This window comes from Perognathus longimembris, chromosome 28 (assembly GCF_023159225.1).
Source record: "Perognathus longimembris pacificus isolate PPM17 chromosome 28, ASM2315922v1, whole genome shotgun sequence".
NCBI lineage: Eukaryota > Metazoa > Chordata > Mammalia > Rodentia > Heteromyidae > Perognathus > Perognathus longimembris.
This window is the reverse complement of record NC_063188.1, coordinates 81,856,848-81,881,981: the sequence shown is the minus strand read 5'-3', so window position 1 is coordinate 81,881,981 and position 25,134 is coordinate 81,856,848. Positions and strand designations below refer to the sequence as shown.

Below are 25,134 nucleotides of genomic sequence, written 5' to 3'. Positions count from 1 at the left end.
ACACCTTTGAGTTCCTAATTATTTGTGTGTGAATGTCTAGAGTTATCATGTCCAGTTATGTTTTAGATCTAGCTTCCACATATGAGAGAAAACGTGCCATTTGTTTCTTCTGAGCTTGGCTTGCTTCATTTAGTGTGATTTGTTCTAGGTCCATCCATTTTCCTGTAAATGACATAATATTCTTTCTAATGGATGAGTAAAATTCCATTGTGTATGTACACCTCATTTTATTGATCCACTTATCTGATGTAGGGCACGTGGGCTGTTTCCATAATTTGGCTATTATGAATAGTTCATCTATGAATATGGATGTGCAAGTATCTATTCTGTCCTGACTTGAGCTGAGTAGGTGCTCAAGAGTCCAGGCAAACTTTTAAAACACTGGAGACATAATTTTGTTACTTTTCCTCTTCCATTTTCCCCATATTTTCACTTTTACATGTACCTGTCAGAGAGAGAGAGAGAGAGAGTGAGAGAGAGAGAGAGGAGATCTGTCACAAAAGTGTATGATTTGAATATATATTCTTGATATTGATTACTAGTACTTTGGGGGTAGTTTGTTTTATTTTGGTCTAATTATATAATTATGATTTAGAGTAATAGAGGGATTTCTTTTTTTAATTTCTTTTTAAAATTACTATACTTTAGCTATACAAATGAGGATTTCATTATGATAGCTCTACAAATGTATGAAACGTAATAGAATTCTTCCTACAAATTAGTTATATTTGATATATTTCCTAGCATATAGGATGATTTGCTTATTGCTCTTTTGGAGTAGTATGACAGGTAGGTACAGGATGTCTTTGGTGTATGATACTGAAAATTCGGCATGTAATTTTTTTTAGGGGAGGTGGATGCAGTGCTATCAAGTAGTTTTTCCCTCCTCAAAAAAAAAACCAAACCAGGGTGGGAACACTGTAACACATGATTCTAAATACAGTTTTTATTTGCTAACCACTTTCATTCATTTTGAAATGAAGATCTGGGACTTTTCTCAACTAAAACTTTGGTGGAAGCTAACAATGAACATGTGGTTGAAGTGAGGACACAGTTGTTGCAGCCTGCAGATGAAAACTGGGACCCAACTGGAACGAAGAAAATCTGGCATTGTGAAAGTAATAGATCTCATACTACAATTGCTAAATATGCACAATACCAAGCCTCCTCGTTCCAGGAATCACTGAGAGTAAGTATTAGCTCTCTAGATGTTTTTCTTTTTGCCTTTTGGGAGGGGGAGTATTTTTATTTTTTAAGGTAAAGACATGTTACTTTTGTAAGCATATTAATTGTCCCTGCTCGAGAACCATTGACTTAGAGGATAAACCAAGCCTTAAGTTTGCTTTATGCTTGGCAGAGTCCCTTATTTTTATGTTTCCTTAATTTTTTTCCTACCAATTATTATTACATGATAGGCAACATTTCTAGGAAGCATTAGTGTCTTTTTTTCTATCAATGTTAACCCATAAGAGAATCCTGAAGGAAAGGCAGAAATGTTGGAATTATTTCACAGGATATTCCATTGCTCCTTACATTGTACAAATAAATTTAACTAGTGAAATTTGTCTTACAGTTTTTATTATAGCGAAGTTATGGTCCATATAGATCTCTGTAGTTTGAGGATATTTTGTAATTTGAGGATATTTTGAGGATAGTTTGAGGATATTTTGTAATTTGAGGATATTTTGACTACATGTCCATATTCTGTATATGAATAAACTAATAATGAGCAAGATTCAAAGACTTATCAGAGGACCTTCTGGAGAAATAGTTAAAATTAATTATTAAACACGAAGGAATTTATATCCAAAGAAAGGACTTTTCAGAATGTCAAAAATTTGGCAAATGTCCATACATTCATTGTACCCTTAGCAGGAAGGGAGACAAAATGTCAGTAAGTATTAACTCAGAAAAAAGTATGACAGTGCTGACATGACATTGTGACACAAAAATTATCAATAAAAGTAATGTTTGTATTCAAAAGTACCCATATTTATCCAACACTTGTGAATATCTTATCATTTGTGTATAATCCATTGTACCTAAAGGTTTAACTTAGGAAGAATTTATTCCATGGGTCAATAAGAACATAGAACATCATATACATGTATCTGCTAGCTTAGAACATTTATAGTTATTGTTATTATAGTTATGCCCCTCCACTTTTCTTACATTTTTTTCTCTTTGTTAAAATGAGACAATATAACTGGACACTAATGGCTCATGCCCATAATTCTAACTATTTGGAAGGCTATGAATGGGAGGATTGAAGTTCACAGCTGTTTTAGGCAGAATAGTCTCAAGTATACATCTGTGCATGATAGTGTGGGCCTGTCGTCCTAATCTGTGTGAGAAGCTGAGATTGTGAGGCTCGTGATTCCAGCATGAACAGAAAAGTCTCCAAGATTCCATCTTAAGGGAAAGAAGCTTGACTTGGTTGACATGCATGTTATTCTATCTATGACAAGAAGCTCACAATAGGTTATATAGTCTAGGTGTTGCTTAGGCAGGAAGTAAGACCCTATCTCAAAAAAACAACCAGTGCAAAAAAAGGGCTAGGCTGTGGCCCAGAAGTAAAGTACCTGCTTTACCAACCATATGGTCCTGAGTACTACTGCTTAAAAACAGGCACCAATAAGATCATGTGTAGGGGTAACTTTGTGGCAGATAGATAAAATTGGATACTATGCCAAGGTATGATTTTCATGGGTCTTTTAAGACCTGTGAAGAATTTTTTTAATTGATTTATTGTCAAAGTGATGTACAGAAGCTTTACAGTTTCATACATAAGGCATTGAGTACATTTCTTATCAAATTTGTTATCTCCCTCATTTTTCTCCCACCTTCTCCACCCCTCCCCCCCCCAGTTGTATAGTTGGCTTACAGCATATAGTTTTGTAAGTATTGCTGTTGCATTGGTTCGCCTTTTACCCTTTGTCTCTTCATTTTGATGTTCCCCTTCCCTACTTCTGATAAACATATATACAATACCCAGGGTAGCAATATCAGTTACAGTGACATCAGGGGTAAAACCATGGGGAAGAAAGACAAAAGAAAAAGAAAACATATAGCTCAAAAGCTATATATGTATGATCATATAAGACAAGGATAAGCAAACTCTCTTGTTGACGTTATATTTAAAGTTCTAGGTGAATTTCCTTTGGCGTATGCCACGTGGTTACTGTATATGTTTTTGGTACACTGGGTATGGTATATATGCCTACCTGATCTAGGGAAGGGAAAGAAAAATGAGGGTGTAAGATATCACAAGAAATGTACTCACTGCCCTATTATGTAACTGTACCCCTTTTGCACAACACCTTGTTAACAAAATTTAATTAATAAATAAAAAATAACAATAAAAAACAAAATGGCATAATTTCACATGGTACGTTGAAGTAACTTTTACATGTAAAAGTCTGATTAAAAACTTCGTTCACAAGCACAATTACTACCATTCAAACTAGTTGTAAACTTTTTTTTTTTAATGATAAATTGGAAAGGACAGCCAGTTGTGGAATACTAAACTAGAATGCTTTTTGCTTAATCTACAGGAAGAAAATGAGAAAAGAACTCATCATAAAGACCACTCAGATAGTGAATCTACATCTTCAGATAAGTAAGTTATTTTTTATGTCCCCTTAGTATTTCTGTTTAAAGGAATGATTTTAACATTATTTCTCGCCTTCAGTTCTGGGAGGAGGAGGAAAGGACCCTTTAAAACCATAAAGTTCGGGACCAACATTGACCTGTCTGATGACAAAAAGTAAGTCCTTATAGTTACAGTTCTGTGAATTGATGCAAAAAAGTATCCCCAGGATTGAACATTGTTTGCACTTTCTAATTCTATTTGATTCTTTGCCATTTTTCTAAATTGACATACAAAAGTGAGCTAAATCATTTTTGATAGGCTTTCCAATTAAAATTTTCCGTCTCTCTCTTTCTCTTTTTTTTTTTAAATACAGGGGGTAATTTTGAGACGAGTTTCTGTATAACCCATACATACTGGCTTTGAACTCATGTCCTTCTACCTCAGCCTCCCAAATGCTGAGATTATAAGTGTATACCACAATATCAAGCTAAATTATTTTCTTTTAAGAATTTTATACAGGATTTCAAGACTGTGACTTTATGCTTAATTACACAATCATCACGTTATACATTTTAATTACATGAAGTAGAATTATATACGATGTAGTTAATTATACAGCACAACTCTAAAAATAGTTTTTATTCAATTAGTTGGTCTGTAAATTTTAGACTTATTTTCATCGGGAAGTTTTTTTTTAAAAAAAAAAAAAAAAAAACAACAACCGGGGCTGGGGATATAGCCTAGTGGCAAGAGTGCCTGCCTCGGATACACGAGGCCCTAGGTTCGATTCCCCAGCACCACATATACAGAAAACGGCCAGAAGCGGCACTGTGGCTCAAGTGGCAGAGTGCTAGCCTTGAGCGGGAAGAAGCCAGGGACAGTGCTCAGGCCCTGAGTCCAAGGCTCAGGACTGGCCAAAAAAAAAAAAAAACAACCAAAACTTTAAGCAAGTATTTCTTTCATACATGAAATTAAGATATTTATGGATTTAATAATTGTTTTTCTGATTATAACAGAGCTTGGAGGGAATGATTAACTTGAGAAATATTTGCAGCAGGGCCTCACATTTGGTCTATTTTTTTGCAGGTGGAAGTTACAGCTACATGAACTGACTAAACTTCCTGCTTTTGTACGTGTCGTATCAGCAGGAAATCTTCTAAGCCACGTTGGTCATACTATACTGGGCATGAACACAGTTCAACTATACATGAAAGTTCCAGGAAGCAGAACACCAGGTAATTCTTATACAACTGAAAGAATTAATACAACGAGAAACATGAAAAAGAACCAGAATTTATTTAAATGAATATAACTAGAAAAGAATTGCTCTTACAAAATTAGAGGTCTTCATACAGGTCAAATTAATTTTTCTCATTATCTGTTTAATAGTCCTGCATAAATAATAATAATGGTTTGTTCTAGAAAAGAAGTTATCAGAGTACTTGGGAACATGAGTCCCTATAACCTAAAGACTTGTTGGCCCCCATCTACTGTTGGGAGTGGAGTGTTTTCTAAACTTACACTTTCTTCTTTTACTGTAATCACAATCATAATAAAAAGATAAAATTTAGTTGGATATGTTGATACATGCCTTGGAATTCTAGCACTTGGAAGGGTGAGCAAGGAGGATGGAAAGTTCCAAGACAGTCTAGGCTCCATAGTGAGACCCTGTCTCAGGGGGAAAAATAAGCCAAACATGACTCTCTCTATATATGAATAATATCATGACCTTGTATGTGTATAAAATAGTTTTCATTAAACAATACATTTTCTAATATATTTGATTATTTCTATTTTAAAAAGAAAGCATAGGGCTGGGGATATAGTCTAGCGGCAAGAGTGCCTGCCTCGGATACACGAGGCCCTAGGTTCGATTCCCCAGCACCATATATACAGAAAATGGCCAGAAGCGGCGCTGTGGCTCAAGTGGCAGAGTGCTAGCCTTGAGCGGGAAGAAGCCAGGGACAGTGCTCAGGCCCTGAGTCCAAGGCCCAGGACTGGCCAAAAAAAAAAAAAAAAAAAAAAGAAAGCATAGGTTTCAGTCCTCTAGGGATTATACTTGATATATATATATATATATATATTTTTAAATGGATTGTAATGATGACCCATCCTGGTCTTTTCCCCTAGTTACTGATTTGACTTATCATTTTTGGCATATCACATTCCTTCCCTGGGTGTTTTTCTTCAATTATCAAATTAATGACCTTATTTTTAGCCTTCACATTTTCATCTCACACCAATGTACCAGGTTCTTTGTGTTTCTTTGGGTTGACATGAAATTTCATGGAGTTATATTTGAAATAGTTAACAGTTGCTACAACCCTGACACTGATCACTTAGGAGAGATAACTGATGACAACAAGTTTTGCTATACTGGTGCCTGTAGGCTGCATATCTCACTCAAGTGCTTCGGTTTTCTCCTTGAAACAGCCATAGCTACTGTCATATTAATGGATCATAGCTTAAGAATTATTTCAAAATGGGGCTGGGAATATGGCCTAGTGGCAAGAGTGCTTGCCTCCTATATATGAAGCCCTGGGTTCGATTCCTCAGCACCACATATATAGAAAATGGCCAGAAGTGGCGCTGTGGCTCAAGTGGTAGAGTGCTAGCCTTGAGCATAATGAAGCCAGGGACAGTGCTCAGGCCCTGAGTTTAAGGCCCAGGACTGGCAAAAAAAAAAAAAAAAAAAAAATTGTTTCAAAAGGTAATTATCGTGCTTCTGTAGCATAGGTCAGTGGCTTCCATCCCTGACGATTCATTTGAATCTCCTGATGAGCTTTGTAAAAATAGATAATTGTTCTCTGGGGATTAAAATCCAACCATGAGTATTATAAACTACCAAACAACAACGAAAAATCTCCCCATGGGATTCTTACTCTAGGGCTAGGAGAGCAGTAATTGGTTGTAGTTTTTATTCTCTTGCATTTGAAGCCTAATTCTGAATATTTTATCCATAGTTACGCAATATAAATATTGGACAAGCATTTTGAACCCACTAGTTATTTTTATTTTTATTTATTTATTTATCTATCTATCTATTTATCTATCTATCTATTTATTTATTATTATTATTATTATTTTTTTTTTTTTTTGGCCAGTCCTGGGCCTTGGACTGAGGGCCTGAGCTCTGTCCCTGGCTTCCTTTTGCTCAAGGCTAGCACTTTGCCACTTGAGCCACAGCGCCACTTCTGGCCATTTTCTGTATATGTGGTGCTTGGGAATCGAACCCAGGGCCTCAGGTATACGAGGCAAGCTCTCTTGCCACTAGGCCATATCCCCAGCCCCTAGTTATTTTTATTTTGTATTTGGTATTAGACTGGTTCTATTAAGGTTCATTCCAGTTAACTGTCTTCCATCCAGTTTGAATTATTATGTGGATTTGTTTTTCGTTGTTGTTGTTTGTGGAATACATTTTTTTTTGGTGGGGGGGGTGGTTTGGCCAGTCCTGGGGCTTGGACTCAGGGCCTGAGCAATGTCCCTGGCTTCTTCTTGCTCAAGGCTAGCACTCTGCCACTTGAGCCACAGCGCCACTTCTGGCCATTTTTTGTATATGTGGTGCTGGGGATCGAACACAGGGCCTCATGTATACGAGGCAAGCACTCTTGCCACTAGGCCATATCCCCCAGCCCCTGTGGAATACATTTTAAAACAATCTTTTCTTTATAGTCTGCTTGTTACTGAGGCCTAGATTATTTTGGGCTTATTTGCTTGTGTCATTTTAATTTTCCAGAATTGACCTTTGTAATCTCAAATAATTCACTGATGGATTTCTTTAGGGTAGTCCAGTGTACATTGAATTGAAACCTCTTTGCACAACTTCTTAAAGATAATTTTAGCAGCTATATAATTTTAATTAACAAAAATTAAAGCATTGAATCTTAACAATTATAATTGAAATCAAATAATTTTTAGAAATTATAGTCATGTTGACATTTTCAAATAGGTGGTCAGTTTTAATCTGTTTCAAAAATACAATACTATAATTATTATAGCTGAAATTTTTTTCACCTTTTTAATAGCTATTGAAACCCAGTGCAGCAATTTCATTTTTCTGCTCACATTTCAAGTCATTGTTATACTATATATGTTCTTATAAGACATGTATAGGTTAATCATTTTCCTTGAGTTTAAAAGCCATTATTTCGAGTACATTATGGAATAAGCACTTTCTTCCTGGAGTTACACAGATTAATATCAGTGGCACCTGTTTTAGTGGACTTTGGTATGTCACATTTTGAACCATAGAAATGTTCTTAGTCTTTACCCTAATTTTTTTTTCATTTAAATGTAATCTAGAGTCCTTGCAATGAACAATTCAAAACATTGACCATTAGTAGGTGACAGTTGTAAGTACTGAGTTCAAAGGTAGTCAAAATGAGAAACTCCTTGCTTTAGTCCTTTGCAGAAACTCCAATTAGGTTAGTATTATTCTTTCAAAACAAAATCTGCTCTGATCCCTTTCAAACCAGACATACTCAATAAGGAACACAGACTTTTAAGTCAATCCATCACCTGATCAATGATGTGGGTTGGGCTAGGTAAGTTAAACATACCACAAATATCTACCAGGTTTAAGTCACCGTTCCTCTGAAACAGTTTCACTGTGCTATTATAAACCTAAAATGATTTCTTTGAGTTCTGGCAGAGTTGATCTTCAATCATTTGTATAGATTTGTGGGGTTTTGCTTTGTTTGTTTGGTGTTTCTGGTGAGGGATAGACCCCATTTTTGTTGACATCACTCCCTGGAATGGCTATATTTTGAAATCCAAGCTTCTTGCCTCTTTTGCAGTGTAACTGCAAAATTCAGATTAGTTCAAAAGTTTAAAAAATGATAATGGCCTCTATAGTACCTAATATTTATTGCTTACTGTGCATTAGGCATTGTTCTAATTGATGTTTGTTTGATTGCTATTGAAAACCTGTAACTTTACACTCATTATCTGGTCTTAACATATAAAGTAACTGATCAGAAATGTTTAACTCCAAAGCTATAGAAGCGCTTTCTAAATAAGTTATGAGTTGACTAAACTTACAGAATTTTATATTGTACTCTCCTCCCCCTACTCCCCTTCACATTTTAGGTCATCAAGAAAATAACAACTTCTGTTCAGTTAACATAAATATTGGCCCAGGTGACTGTGAATGGTTTGTTGTTCCAGAAGGTTACTGGGGTGTTCTGAACGACTTCTGCGAAAAGTAGGTTTCTAAGCTAAAATTTTCTTTAAACATAATTATTTAAGACAAGGACAACTTACCAAACTGGATACCCTAATGAAATTATTTGATTCTAAACCTATTCTGTTGCTTACTTGGAAATACTTCATGCAATAGTAATAGTTGGCAAGACTGAGTTTTAAAAATGATAAAAAATATATATTGTAAGAAATAAAGTTTTATTATAAATGCTTTCAGAAAGTGAAAGGAATTCTCTAATTGAGTATTAGTTCAGTAAAACTACAGTTTGAATATATTATTCTTTGCTATGCAGTCATGATATGAATCCTTTCTAGAAATTTTATGAAATTTAATTAACTGCTTCAGACTTTATCTCATGAAAGAATTTCATATAATTCTTTGCCTTCCCCCCCCCCCCCCCCCAAATACGCTTATGTGAGCACCTGGCACTTCTTCTATAGTAACAACACTGGAATATTATTGAGGTAGAGGGGGTTAAAAACATTTCTCAGGGTTAGCACTCTACCACTTGAGCCACAGCACCACTGAGTAAGTTTATTGGAGATAAGAGAGAGTTTTATACCCTTTCATGCCCATGCTGGCTTCGAACCGTGATCCTCAGATGTCAACCTTCTGATTAGCTAGGATTACAGGTGTAAGCCACCAATGCCCAGATTATAATACTAATCTTTTTATAAGTCATCTAGTACTCAACTGTAATTAATTTCACACTTTACATACATACCATAGTTTTAATTGCACACACATTAGGCTTCATTGCAATTAGTGTATTAAAAAAAAAAACAACCTTTGGCCATTTTCTTCTAATCTTTGCATTCTTTCTCCCCCCCCCCCCCCCTCACTCCTGCTTTATTTCAGAAATAATTTGAATTTCCTAATGGGTTCTTGGTGGCCCAACCTTGAAGATCTTTATGAAGCAAATGTTCCAGTGTATAGGTTTATTCAGCGACCTGGAGATCTGGTCTGGATAAATGCAGGCACTGTTCATTGGGTTCAGGCCATTGGCTGGTGCAACAACATTGCTTGGAATGTTGGTCCACTTACAGGTATTTTAAAGAATATACTTTAAGTTTAATTTATAAAGGCTTGTGTCTGCTAAATGTATTCTTTATTCTTAAATAATGCTCACTAAATTTGGAAGAATGTCTCCTTATATAAAACTCTGTGGTATAAGAAATTAAATGGAAATTAACAAGTGAAAATCCAAAATCATTGATCTCAACAAATAACAAATTTGTGTCCTTATATACATGGAAGATACACTTTAAAGTTAGTTTTAGAATTCCTCATTTTGTTTTATAAAGTCCTTTATGGGTGAAAACAAGTAAAGAGTGCATTTTAATTTTTCTTTGATCTCATGTCATATGAATGTTATGTCAGAATCTGCCTTTGGGCATTAACTACATAAGGCTGAGAATATGGCCTGTGGAGCCAGAAACAACTGGATTAGGACCAGAACCTGGCTCTTCTAATTTTGGGCAAGTTATTTAATTTTTCTAGTCCTTGATCTCTCCATCTGTTCAATGAAGATGATAAAATTCATATGGTGCTATTGAGATACTGGTTAGAAACATGTTTAACACACTGCCTGGCACAGAATAACAGGAAGCACTCTATATGATGAGTACTATTGTTGTTCCTACAATTATCATAGAACATAAAATTTACTATTACAGTGTTTGGATGTTTTCAGAATTGGTGTTGAAGGTATCACCTGACTGGGTGATAATGTAGTCTTATTATCTTTTGGTACTTTGGGTTGCATTATAACTGTTTTTTTTCCCCTAGCCTGCCAGTATAAATTGGCAGTGGAACGGTACGAATGGAACAAATTGCAAAGTGTGAAGTCAATAGTACCCATGGTTCATCTTTCCTGGAATATGGCACGAAATATCAAGGTCTCAGATCCAAAGCTTTTTGAAATGATTAAGTAAGTGCTTTCTAAAACTGCTGTAGTTCCTCTCTTCTGGGGAGTGTCAACTCTATCTTTCTCCCCACCTACAATTATACTTACATTAAAACAAAATGCTCCAGAAGTATTAACAAAATGTAATATGAGAATCCACATGTCAAAAAATATTTTCCCTTTCAAAGATCCTACTATGGTACAGGAAGGAACAAAAACACAATTTAACTTGTAGATTCACTTCCCCACTCTTTGAACTACCTGATCACAGGAGAATTCATTTTAATATTGGAAGTTTGCTCTGTAGAAACCAAAGGGAGAATGGCATCACAGAATTATTGCTGTTACAGAGCTAATTGCAGTTAACATAGGGATTTGACTAAAATGTCAATGCTTTATTGCTTATAAATTAAACCGTTCCCCTTTTCTTGGCTGCTTTAAACACTTACAAGTTTGTATGAATTATTACTAGCCACTTAGTTTGAATGCAATGTGCTACTGAGTAAATGTGTAATTTGTTGTTTTTTTCTACCTATTTTGTATGTCTATTTAGAGGCAATATTTTCAAATAGTATAGTGTTTGTCATTACAAAATTCTACCTCCAAATAGTACAGAGTTCTTGTCAAAGAAATATATGAAATGATAGGTAAAGTTGACAAGTCTTATTTTGGAGAACAATTTTTGGATATTGTTTAATATGTTTCATGAGTAGGAAAGAATTTAGTAGCGTATAGCATTTCCCAAATTTATTTGACCAGAATCTTTTGAAGAATTAGGCTCAAAAATTCATTTTTGGAATGGATTGCTTTATACTCAGATAAACTACTGAGTTTTAGTCTTTGTTAAAATAGTACTTATACTGAGTATTTTCACTATGGGTATGTTAATTTGGTCAGCATGTGTTGTTTCCAAAAAACTGTCTTTTGAAGGCAATCCTAGCTTATTAAAGTGATTTCCAACCTAAATTTAAATTTTTATCCAAGCAAAAAATGGGTGAGCATGAGTATGAATTACCTTAGGATACAATCTTTTATCCTTTGCTCTATGTTATCTAGTCTTAAGCAGAAGGAGTATGTATAGGAAGACAAAAAAAAATATATATATATACATATATATATATATCAAGGCATGATAAGTAATGTAAAAAATCCTTAAGACATTGAATTTCTTTACCCATATTCTCTTTATATATACCTTCTTTATTAATATAATTGATATCAGTTTGTTTTATTAGAATATTTAAATTCAGGCAGGCCACTGGAAGCTCATGCTTGTAATCCTAGCTACTCAGGAGGCTGAGATCTGAGGATCACAGCTTGAAGCCAGCCCTAGCAGGAAAGTCTGTGAGACTCTTATCTCCCATAAACTACTTAGAAAAAGCAAGAAGTGGTGCCATGGCTCAAGTGATAGAGCCCTAACTAACTTTGAGCACAAAGAAGCTCAGAGACAGCATCCAGGCCCAGAGTTCAAGCCCCAGGACACTGAATAAGTTTAGTGTTAATAGGTGTGGGGGGGGTAACCTAGTTACTGAAGATGCTAAATGAGTTAGAGGTAGGTGTAACCTAAATTCTGATTCAAATCATCCAAAGATAAAGGGACAGTACAATTTTAAAGCCATTTAGATAATGGTTGTTAAAGTCACTCAGTACATTTTGAACAGATAAAGATTTTATAATAGGAAATAATTTTAAAAGGTGTTTTGTCAAAACTCATAATAACAGTAATCTATATAGCATCCATAATTTTTTATCATCAATCAACATCTTAAAATTTTCTCTTCACCTCACTTGTGGTCCTTTGTGAATTTGACTACAATCTACCTATCCTTTGGCCTACTTAAATTGGGGCTGTTATGGAATAAACTTTTCAGCCTATGTTGACGAGCCAGCTTTATAGCAGATAATGCTCTAGGACCAAATGACACTACAGTTTATAAGATGAACTCCTAATCTTCAGGGAACTTAAGTTTAGGGAAAAAGACAGAGACTGACCACCAAGCAGGAGTTCTGAGAAGTTATTTATATGAATAAATTTTTTTTTTAAAATATGTGCATGTAAAATACTAATTTTGCCTAAAGTGATCAGGAAGGGTATCTGATACTATGAGTTTTGTGAGTATTCCTGAGTAATGAGATGTCACCCATTCCAAAATCTATGGACCAGACATTTTAGATGTTAAAAAAAAAAGGCAAGTGAAAGCAGAATCAGGATCAACTTTGGCATCTTTATGAGACAAAAAGGCAAGTGTGATGACAGCAAAATGGCAGAAAGGAAGTGTGGTAGTGGTAAGCTCAACAAAGTAAATAGGAATGTAGTAAAGGCTGTACATGGATTTTTAGGGCATGGTAAGTTCATATTTTTTTCTAAGAAAATCTTAGTGAAATTTTCAATTTTAAACATGGATCTGGCTGGGTATTTAGGGCTCACACATATACTCCTACCCTCCTTAGGAACTGAGATCTAGAGGATGGATGTTCAGGGCCAGCCTGGGCAAAAAAAATTGCTAGATTCCATCTTCAAAATAATCAACAAAAGCTGGGCTGGACAAGGCCCCTGAGTCCCTAACCCCAGTACTGAAAAGATAAACTGAATCTAGTTGCTTTGTAGAGGATGGATTCCACAAGGAAAGATTAAAAGTAAGAGAAGACAGGAGTATAAACCAACATGGATAGACATTTCAGGACTTGCTCATACAATGGTAGTGGAGTAAGGTAAAAAGAAACCAAAGAAAGATTGTTGCCAATATTGTGGTTTTTTTCTACCTGATCTTCAGAAATTTAAAGTGTCCACTACTTTCTCATTATTTCTTACCCATTCCTTACCATGTTCCCATCATGCTTGCTGTCCTACACTCCTTCCAATTTATATCTTGCCTTAGTGTTATAGATTGTTGGGTATCAAATCTACATTATTTTTGAATAAAGTTATTCTGCACTGAAATTGGATGCCTAGAATTTCGGATATTTTCTCACTTATGATTACTGCAGATGTTGTTTCTTATACTTAAACCAACAAAACTTAATTCACTGTCGTATTTATCTGTGCTTCATTTTACCTGGCAGTAAAAAATGGCTAAACATGTGAATCTTGATGGTGTCCCTCATTCTATTAAATTGTGCTCCTGGCTTGAATTGTCAGGAGATGGGGTTTAGGAAGTTCTTCTTAAATTAACTTCAAGTTTACACCCTTGGGCCTGATTTTATATTTCCTTTTTAAAATAGAGTCTTTAGCCATTACTACAAATATACTTTTATCCAGCTAGCAACTGTTCATATTTCATTTAGTGAGTACTAGATATCTGGTAAAAAGTCTCTGGAATAGATACTGAGGTATAATATCTTGTGTAAGTCTAGCTAGTGAAAGAAATACCAAGATGAATCCACTAGATTCTTCCATCTCACAAAATGTGAGCAGTCATTTTTAGCTGTACATTCTGGGAAGAAATAAGTTTTGTGTGAAAGGTAAAAATGTGGAGGCAGTGCTGCCTCCACAGACAGGAATAACACCTAAAACCAGCTAATGTCCAAGCTATTGTACCATCAGAAAGATGCTTCATTTCATCCATAAGTTAATAGTATTCATATATACATGTATCCTTAAGTCCACACAATCCTATTTCCCTCCAATAAAGGAATGAATCTCTTCTTTAGTGGAACACCAGGCAAAAATGGTTGCCTTGCATAGAAAGATCATGTTATATGACCATTGCCAATGTCCAGTTACTAAAATTATAAACTGCTTACATGCTGAGAGTTCCCTTAAAGGGAACTCTTTCTAGAGAAATAGCAAATGAGTCATTTGGGGTTATCTTCCCTTGTCCCACTTTCATTCTCCAACACCTACCTCCCTTGTCCTCTTTCCTGACCTCCTTTCCCCACTTACTGTAATGTTAAATTTAAGCTCTGCTATATGCCTATTGACAGCAGTGCATATTTTGGTTTGAGGACAATGTATGTGATGATTAGTAGAATATAATGTAGTCATAAGTTGGCTAGATGCTTTGTGTATCAAACTTACGCTGGAATGCTCTTGGTGTCTTAATTTTTTCAAAAACTAATATGGGTTTCATAAAGATCTTTCTAGCTATTAAACATATAAAATAAACTTCTGATTGATAGGAGAAAGGAATGAATCAGAGGTCCTTTAGTTTTCAGTTCTGGGTCCTGGAGGGTTTAGAAATAAAGCTAGGTCTAGTTGCACTTAATACTTTGCCAAGCACCCAGCAAAATATTTTCCAGATTACATCTGAGTTATTCCTCACAGCATCCTAAGTATGTCCCATTACTTCCAGTTATTGTAACTATCATTTACATCCCTGCCTGTCGTATATGGAAGCAATTGGATGAATCTACAGTGTATAATTTCATTTGGGGGCAAGTTTGAGTAAAATAGATCTATTCAGAAGCTGATTGAGTAGGGAATCTTCAACCAAGCAGATTATAATTGTCTTGAGATGAAAAGGTTGAACTTGGGAACAGAACTGGGAGAGTATCTCTACTTATGAAAAGGAAATTGATGAACTAGGTAAGGTTATGGTTCTCAGGAAAGCACGGAGAAAGTAATATTACAGAAATAGAGGAGTCTTTTTCTATATGCACAATTTTGACTATATAATTGTTGTATTCATATCATTGCTTTCTTCCTCAAATCTACCATGCCAAAAAAGTAGTATTTGTTTTTCTGGCTTATGAGATGTGACAATTGTTAATAAAAACAAGTTCTTCCTTGCCATTCCTTCCCTCTTTGAGACATTTTCTTCATCTGCTGTTCACTCTACTGTCTGAAGCAATTTGGCCTTCCATCCTCAATATACCAGCGTATCCAACATTTTAGATTAACCATGGACCTTAAACTGGCTAAGCAAGCCCTCTCCTACTTTAAGCCACACACCCAATCCTTTTTGTTTTTGACATAAGTTCTCCCTATCTTTGCCTGGACTGGGCTCAAATTCATGATCCTCTGCACCTGTTTCTCAGTAGCTGGGCATACAGGTATGTATGTACCTGGCTCCAACACTTTTCTTATTGAGGTCACCAGTAAAAACTAAATAGTCAAAAAGTGCTCACCTCATATACATGAAGCCCCGGGTTTGATTCCTCAGCACCACAACTATAGAAAAAGCTGGATGTGGAGCTGTGGCTCAAGTGGTAGAGTGTTAGCCTTGAGCAAAAAGAGGCCAGGGACAGTGCTCAGGCCCTGAGTTCAAGCCCGAGGACTGGCAAAAAAAAAAAATCAAAACACAAAAGTAAGTTTCATTTTAAATCTGTGTTTATGGGCCTAATGTTTACCTCTTCAGACACATCTTGCCTTTACATGAGCACTTGAATTAATTTATTTTTGGTGCCTGTATCAGAGCTTGAACTCTGGGCTCCACATTTCTCACAGCTGGTTCTCTACCACTTGCATCACACCTGCAGCCAGGTTTTTGTTGTTGTTATTGTTTTTAATCCCCCCCCCCCCTTACTCCCACATACATACATCAGTTAATTGGAGATGGAATCTTGAAGACTCTTCTGCCCAGGTTGGCTTCAAACCACAATTTTCCCGGTCTCAGCCTCCTGAGTAGATAGGATTGCAGGAGTGGGCCACTGGCACTCAACCTTAAGTTATTTTTCTAGTGCACTATTAAGCCATCTTTAATATGCCTAAACTACAACTTTTACACCTCACCCTTTTTTCTCCTTTGAATTAGCATTTAATAAAACATTAATTCTGCAAACATTGAGCATATAAATGATAGGCTATTTTTGTTTATCCTTTAAAATCTTACCCTTTGAACACTTACATAAGGTTTATAATTACATGCTATATTAGCATTATGCATCTACTGGAGTTATATGCTCAAAACAGTTTAATTGGCACAGGGAAAAATTTGGGATGAAATCCTGCCATGTATAACAGATAAACATTCAAGACATTCTATGCAAAATTGAGACACAGAAAAGGATAACTGTTAAGTGATTTCACTTCTGCAGCATCCTTGGAGTGGTCTAATTCTTAGAGGCAAAGAGTAGAAGGGTGGTTGGAAGGATAAAAAGAGAAGGGGACCTATTGATTATTGGGTACAGATTTTTTGGATTGTATTGGCTATTTTAAAAGAAATCTAATGTTAGGCAAACATGAATTTTGAGTGGAGATTTTTATATATATATTCTTAGTTCCCTCAATTGTTCCTCTTAAGTCTTTTCTATGCATGTGCAATGTGGGGTTTTCTTAATTTGTTTATTGTCAAAATGATGTTCAGAGGGGTGACTGTTCCTCTTAAGTCTTTTCTATGCATGTGCAATGTGGGGTTTTCTTAATTTGTTTATTGTCAAAATGATGTTCAGAGGGGTGACTGTTTCATATGTAAGGCAGTAAGTACATTTCTTATCAAACTTGTTACTTCCTCTCTCATTTTTCTCCTACCTTCCCCTCTCCCCAGTCCCCCCCTTCCTATGTTGTACAGTTGGTTTAAAGCATATTGTCTTATGAGTATTGCTGTTGCATTGGTTAGCCTTTTTACCCTTTGTGTCTCCATTTTGATGTTCCCTTTCCCTAGTTCTGATAAATGTACATACAATACCCAGGGTCCCAAAATCAGTTACAGTGACATCAAAGGTAAAACCATGGGGAAGAAAGACAAAAGAAAAGGGCAAAATTTAACATGGTACATTGAAAACAACAAAGATAAACCAATTTTTTCTGTAACTCGGAGTTCATTTCACTTCACTTAGCGTCATCTTATGTGTTCATATGTAAATAGCTATTGTGTTCTGCTAGGACTATCCTAGACAGACATATACTAAATCTTACCAATAAGACGTTGGGGTGGGGTCTTGCCTTAGGTACTGATTTTAGTACCTAAGTACCTGGGTCAGTAGCCTCTGGGGATTTCTGCCCTGGGGAGCAAGGGTGTGGCAGGCAGTGACCCTGGTGCGCCCACTCAGACACACAGGCTTCTGTGAGGTCTTCCCCCCCCCCCCCCCCGCCCCCACCAACAAATGCTTTGGTACCAGTAGCTGTAATGGCAGAGGTGGAGGCCGGGCAGGGCAGCAAAGTTTGTAGCCATCGAGGCTGCCCTGCTTGGCTCGGCCTCTGCAGGGATCAGGTGACAGCAGCAGAAGTGGTGGTGTGTGGCTCGGGCGCTCAGCCTCAATTTTCTTGGGATAAGTTCTTCTGTGCCAATAGCTGGCTCTCTGTGGCTGCGAGGCTGTGGCAGGAGAAGCGTCCCAGGGTTGATGTGGCTAGCTGTTGACTTTGGTGCTTGGAGCAGCCCTGGCAGTGGTGAAGGCAATGGTGGTGGTCACACAGGCAGCATTGTGAATGGTGGTGGGCGAGGAGGCCCCTGCTGGCCCACTCTGTGGAGTGGAGCCCTGTGGCAGCCCTTCCCAAGGGTTGGAAGGCTTGGGTATGCCTGGCAGCAGTGGAGTCCTCTGCAGACACCCGGTGGACAGTCTCAGCACGGGCCTCCGCTGCTGGACTCCTTAGTTTCCATGGGTCTGGTTCTGTGGGCTTTCTTTTGAGTGATCCTCTGGCTGAAGCTTGCTTGATAGCATTCTTGGCATTTTTGGTTTTGTTGTTTTGTTTTTTCCCCTGGGTCTCCCCACACTACCTGGAGGGAGGGCAGACCGCAGAGACAATGGGCAGCAGGATCACAGGAGTTCGCTTCCTCTTTCCTTGTTTTCTGTCTTTTTTTTCTTTTTGATAAGTTAGTTCTTCTGTAGTACGCTGAATTTTTATCTGCTCAGAGATCCACTGGTGTGGGTCTCTTGAGGTAAAATCTGTCCTGTGACCCTAAATCTCTGTGTAGCCAGAGACACCTAGTGAGCTTACCTGTAGCAGTGTTGCCATCTTGCTCCTCTTCAATGTGTAGTTTTTGTTTGTATTGGTTCCCCACCCCACCCCCCACAAATAGTAAGCCTGCCCAATGTAAAAGAATTAAGAGCAAAATTTACCTTGTGTCTTCACTTCCCTTCATTCAGTTCTTTTTGGCTATTTTGGTCATTCAGTAAAGTTTAGTAGACCAAGTTAGTACACAAGTATTCTTCTAGGTGAAAAGGATTTGATCACTTCTCAAACTACTCAAAATAGATGGAGAAACATTTGAACCATTCAAATATTTAATCGGTAATAATGAGCTTCTGATAAGGAACAATTGGTAGCCCAGAGGAAGGCACTGAAAGAAGGAGAATCTAGGAAAAGCCTCACCTCACCAAAGAAGTACAATATTCCCCACAGTGCCTCATCTAAACTCTTTAAGTTAGATGCATTTGGGAATTCAGAAAATTTTAGGTATAGGAGAGTAGTAAAGTGCCTTTATGTCAGGGCCTCTGAGGACCCCTCTCCTCACTTCTCCGGAGGAGATGCCCAAATGTTGGGATCTCTAGGACCCCTTCCCCTCCTATCTCCCGAGGGAATGCCTGAACCTCAAATCTATGGAAGAAGCTCTGCCCTACCCCTCATACCGGCAGAAGGAGTAAGGCGTGTCCTTACCGGACTGCTCTAAGCTGAAGTGGGATGCCGAAATCCCTTCCTCAGCCCCCCATAATGTGTCAGGAGCCACAGGACAAAGATGTCCGGGAGACGGTTGGATGTTTGAATGGGTCTTAAAGGATTTAATTGGGAGGGAGGTTTATATAGCGGTAATGGCGGGAAAGGAGGGGGACTGGCCAAAGGGCCACTCATAGGCTAAAGACCGTGTCCATCAGGTGATGTCATTAAACTTCCTTTGTGGGCTGGACAACCCCCATCATGGTGGCATGCACGTGTCTGCCTCCCCCAGGGGCAGGGTCTTCTCTTCCGGTTGAGGCCCGAAGGTGGGAGTGGCTAGCCCCAACACTGTCCCAGGGCTGGGGGAAGGGCAGCTTCTCAGGAGCTCTTGTCGCCCTTCCCCCCCTTCCCCCACCAAGGCCAAAACTGAGTCCCCAACACCTTTATAATATATTTTATCTTCTTACTAATGTCCATTACAGAGTTTAGGAATCAAACAGCACTGTTTCTACAGCAAAACATAGTCATTCTAATGAGCTAAGAGAATGCTGTAAATATCTCCAGGTCATGATTCTGCACCAAATGACAATTTTATGAGAATTTTGAGGGTGTTAATGGTTCCAACTTGTATTTGTGGCAAGGCAATTTAATATTGGGAATGATGATATCTGTTGCTGTGACTTTCCAATTCCTCATCATTGAATTAACTGTACTGCTTTAAACAACTCAGTATTACTCTTGATTTTCATTGTATTTTCAAGTTTTGTCTTTAAGGGCCCTGCAATTCCATAAAGTCCTTTATCTGAGTAAGTCATTTAGAACATTTCTTCAAATTTTTACAACCTACCTATTTTACTAAACTATCTTTATCACTGTCTACTTCACATTCTTCCAAAATACCTCCTGAGTTGACATGAGTCAAAAGTGTTTATTATCTTGATTACATTCTTATATCCCATTATGCAGTGGCCACCTTGACTTAAGTTGGAGAAAATTTTAGTGGCAGCTCAGTCCATAACTTATTTTACTTACCTGTTAAAATGAAGACACTTTTTTCTATATGCCTCATATATTGCACATACCAGTTTTTCTTTGTTTAAACCATACCTTTTTAGGGGAAGAAAGTGGGCAGTATGGAGGCTTGAACTCAGGGCCTAGGCAATGTACCTGAGGTTTTGTTGTTGTTATTGTTATTGTTTGCTCATTCATGGGACTTGAACTTGGGCCTGGGTGCATGCTGTCCCTGAGCCCTTTTGCTCAAGGCTACCACTCTGCCACTTTTTTGAGTGGTTAATTGAAGATAAGAGTCTCACAGTGACTTTTCTATCTGGACTGGCTTCAAACCATGATTTTCAGATATCAGCCTCTTGAGTAGCTACAATTATAGACGAGCTACTGGTACCCTGAGCTTTTTCACTCAAGTCTGGCACTCTACTACTTGCACCATTTAAGGCTTTTTGCTAATTTAATAGTGATATGAGTCTTAGGACTTTCCTGCCAAGGCTGTCTTCGAACCTCAATCCTCAGATCTTAGCATTCAGAGTAGCTAGGATTACAGATAGGCGCCATTGGTGCTAGATTTAGACCAAACTTTTAGGCATAGGCTTTCATCTTAGTTGAAGAGTATAGATGTAAACTTTTGTTAATAAAAACTGCAGATAGAACAGATGCTAATGAGAATTCTTTTGAATTTTTAATATCTTTAATAATGATCAAATTTGCATGTTAAATCTCTTGGCCTCAAGATGAAGTATTAAAGGAAAGACAGAAGATTTAGAGGAATGAATTAGAAGATAATTGCTACAGTTTGAACAAGGAGTGATAAAGCTTAGATGGGAAAATAAACTGCACTTGACAGATTAGTGGTGGAGATGAAAGAAAAATCTTATTACTAGATTATGGCTTTGGCCATACAATGGCATATTTGTGCTTGTTAATGAAAGTAGAAGGTCAGAAAGATAAATAGAAAATGAATTGCTGTGGGAAATGATAATTAAACCATGTTGGTTGGCTTTAGACACAAAACTTGAATTCTTCGTATGAGTCAAAATTTCTGTTAAGCAACTAAGGATGATTATTTTATTAGGTTAGACAAGGAATCTGAGATAAATATTTATAGTTTCCACCAAGCTGAGAAGTAATCCATGCTCAGGTGTTAGCTGTCGAGTTTTCAAAGCTGTTAACTTTGCGGGGGTTGTCATGGGGCTTGAACTCTGGGCCTGGGCATGTCCCTGAGCTCTTCAGCTCAAGGCTAGTGCTCTATCACTTGAGCCGTAGCACCACTTCTGGTTTTCTGGTGGTTAATTGGATATAGGAGTCTCATGGATTTTCTTACCCGGGCTGGCTTTGAACTGTGATCCTCAGATCTCAGCCTCCTGAGTAGGTAGGATTAAAGGCATCAGCTACTGGCGCCCAGCAACTTTTTTTTTAATGCCAGTCCTGAGGCTTGAATTTGAAGCCAGGGCACTGTCCCTGAGCCACATCTCTACTAATAGCCATTTTCCCCCCTGTGGCTAGTTGGAGATGAGAATCACATGGACTTGTCAGGACTGGCTTCAGACTGCCATCCTCAGACCTCCGCTTTCTGAGTAGCTTGGATTGCCAGTGTGAGTCATTGGTCCCTTGCTCTGTTTGCTATTTTAAAAACAACAGTAGCTACATAAAGAAGTGAACTATGGAAATCTTAAAATATAGGGGTGATGTCTTTCTTTAATTCCTTCCACTATGATTTTTTATGTGAGGATATCTTATTCCCTTAAAATATGTAAAATTTGTATATAACATTGAAGTTTTCCCAGGGCCTCATGTACTAGACCTGAGAATAATTACCTAAACACTCAATATCCTGCCTATTATCTCAACACTTTGCCAAGAGTTGCTTTAAATCTGTTTTATTCACAAAACAAAATATGAGGGCTGGGGATATGGCCTAGTGGCAAGAGTGCTTGCCTGGTATACATGAGGCCCTGGGTTCAATTCCCCAGCACCACATATACAGAAAATGGCCAGAAGTGGCGCTGTGGCTTAAGTGGCAGAGTGCTAGCCTTGAGCAAAAAGAAGCCAGGGACAGTGCTCAGGCCCCAGGACTGGCCAAAAAAAAAGAAAGAAAAAAATTTTAGGGGTGAGGACCCTTGTCCTATAGCTTTGGGAAGCATCGTGGTCTTACCCTATAGTTGTAACTTAAAAAACAGAAAAATAAAGGAAACCCTCATTCTCTACCTTTTCAGATAATTGAAATACGTTTCTCTGGCCTACATTTTCTCCTCACACAGTGATACACTCTTTACTTTTTGAAGACTCATATATTATATTATATATATATATATATATATATATATATATATATATATATGCAGCAGGACCATTGCAAGGAATCAGAACTTGAGTATAGTTGATGATTTCTGGAAAGTTGGTACTGATGAGATTTCCCCCATAGAACAACAGACTCTCACAATGCATAGGATACTAAATGCAATTGAATGGTTTTAATGTCAATGGTAGATAAAACCAACCTCAAGAAATAGGGTATTGTCACGATCATATGGAATGATTAGAAAGTTAATACAGTGGGTGTATGTTATGAGACATTGGAAACTTTCTTTCATCAACAATTTTCTTAGGTCCACTTAAATCTCCATGGTAAGTAGTTCAGTAAATATGCCCAAAACAAAATTCTCAGAGAACTTTCCAGGGTCATTATTAAGAAGAGTGTAGCTTAGGTCATTTGTCTATCTCCTTGTAATGTGGATAACCTCACATTCTGAAATTACTGAATGTATAATATAATCCAGTAGTTGAAAATAGATTCTTCAAAATTTCAGCACTACCAAGTCCATTGAAAGCCACTTTTCACAAACTTAATTTTTGTCATCCTTTTGACCATTCTATTAAAGCATTGTTATATTCCATTTTTTAAATGTGCTCACATGTATAGTAATGCTTTTGTGTGCTTGTTTCTATGCCCTGTGTGTATGTGAGTTCATCACCCCCACTTTTTATTTAATGTGGTATCAGAGATTGAACTCATATGCTAGGCATATGAATGCTCTACTAATTGAGCTTTGCCTCCTGTCCCTTATTTTTAGGGTAGTGTCTTCATGCCTGGACCGCTTTGGTCTGTGTTCCTCCTACTTGTTCTTCCTCTTCTTGCTTGGGATGATAGACTTGACACATTGCCATCAGCAATTTTATTCCTCCCATGGGTGAAAGCTTTACATCACCATTGGTTGAAATGGAATCTTAAGAACTTTTTTTAAAAAAAAATAATTGAGACTAGCTTGAACCAGAACCTTATTTCTCAAGGCTTTGCCTACCAAGTAGCTAGGATTGCAGGTTTGAGCTACCGCTCCCAGATGCCTGATTTTTTTCCCCTGAGTCTGTGCTATTTAATATCCCAATAACTTACAGACTGCACAGTGTGCCTTCATATCTTAGATTCTCCATGTACTTATTTAGGGGCCTGTGAACAGATTATGAAACCTCATTAGAATTTGTTTCCCCTTTTGAAAAATAGGGATAATAATTATGTCATAGCTGTTATTATAATATCATAGAATCCCAGTCACCTCTTTTTTTTCTGAACGTTAAAATTTGTAGACTTACTGTAGTAGTTCGTAAATATAGGAGTTTTACCTTCCCCCAGGGACTTGGAGGCAATATCTTAATTTGGGTAGGAGACTGCTACCACCATTTTGGAGTAGAGGGTATGAATGGTGCTAAATGTCCTAGAAAACATAGGATAACTCTTTACAGCTAAGAATTATTCAAGCCCAAATACCAATAGTGCTAATGCTGGGAAACCCAAAAGGAATCTAGAATAAGCACATTTATTTGTTTGTTTGCCAGTCCTGGGGCTTGAACTCAGGGCCTGGGCACTGTTCCTGAGCTTCTTTTTGCTCAAGGCCAGCACTCTACCACAGCGCCTCTTCCAACTTTTGCTGTTTATGTGGTACTGAGGAATCAAACCCAGGGCTTCATGTACATTAAGCAAGCATTCAACCACTAAGCCACATTCCCAGCCAATAAGCACATTTTAAATAACCTCTTTCATTTTTCTTTTCCGTGTTAACTCTTGTACTGTGACTTGATATACTCATCACAAAACTTTCCCTTTTTTTTGGGGGGGGGGTGTCCGTGGGTGCTTTCCCTCAGCATTTTTTGCTCAAGGCTATTTCTACCATTTTTGATCCACAGCTCCACTTCTGGTTTTTGAAAATTAATTAGAGATGAGTCTTAGAGCCTTTTTTCCCCGGGCTGACTTCCAACCTCGATCCACAGATCTCAGCCTCCTGAGTTGCTAAGATTACAGGCATGAGCTGCCAGCTAATTTTTATGAATTAATTTATTACTTGTTGACTTATTAATAGTTTATATTATTTTTTCAAATTAAAACTAATTTATTCAAATTTAGAAATTTCAGCTTCTGCATGAAAACTTCTGAATTTTTTTTCTCCTCACCTGAAAAGTTCAATTTAGTTATTTTATAGTTTAAAATGTTTTAAGAATTTGGCATGTCAAGTTCTAATAATGTATTTTTTCTGAATATTATCATGCACTAATGTAAGTATCTAATGTAACATGTAATCTTCATAACAGGACCATTAGTACCTCTTTGTGTAGTTAAACTGAGACATAGAATAAGAAGCATTTGCTTAAGACTAATCATAATATGTGATGCTTTGTGGAATTTGAATGTATTAGTGTCTTAAAGAATACTAATCACAAATAATTTCATTACTCATGAAATATGAGGACAATGATTCTTCTTATTCCATCACAAGAATCACCTGATTCTCTTCTTAAACTATGTCTCCAGTTTTCATCCTTATTAAATGAAGTCAAAGCTATATAGGAAGGACTCTGGAAATCTGTTTCATATTGTCCTATTGAATCTTAAGACTAAGCAAGTTGGATGGGCTGGGGATATAGCCTAGTGGCAAGAGCGCTTGCCTCGTATACAT

At 37.2% G+C, this 25,134-nt stretch overlaps 1 protein-coding gene and 1 long non-coding RNA gene across 12 annotated transcripts in view; one reads left to right on the top strand and one right to left on the bottom strand.

The window, feature by feature from the left end:
- Kdm6a (lysine demethylase 6A) overlaps positions 1 to 25,134 on the top strand; it is a 171,835-nt gene that overhangs the window by 136,362 nt on the left and 10,339 nt on the right. For all 11 annotated transcript variants that reach the window (XM_048336734.1, XM_048336731.1, XM_048336735.1 and 8 more), the window contains 7 exons: positions 984 to 1,189; positions 3,555 to 3,619; positions 3,692 to 3,766; positions 4,679 to 4,827; positions 8,681 to 8,795; positions 9,654 to 9,841; positions 10,584 to 10,725. In XM_048336734.1, the coding sequence (XP_048192691.1) occupies positions 984 to 1,189; positions 3,555 to 3,619; positions 3,692 to 3,766; positions 4,679 to 4,827; positions 8,681 to 8,795; positions 9,654 to 9,841; positions 10,584 to 10,725 (940 nt within the window). The remainder of the gene's footprint in view (positions 1 to 983; positions 1,190 to 3,554; positions 3,620 to 3,691; positions 3,767 to 4,678; positions 4,828 to 8,680; positions 8,796 to 9,653; positions 9,842 to 10,583; positions 10,726 to 25,134) is intronic.
- LOC125344131 lies at positions 18,587 to 19,988 on the bottom strand. The gene is made up of 2 exons (XR_007209413.1): positions 19,616 to 19,988; positions 18,587 to 18,998 (listed from the first exon to the last, which is right to left on the bottom strand). It is a non-coding gene; the product is annotated as an uncharacterized LOC125344131 (long non-coding RNA).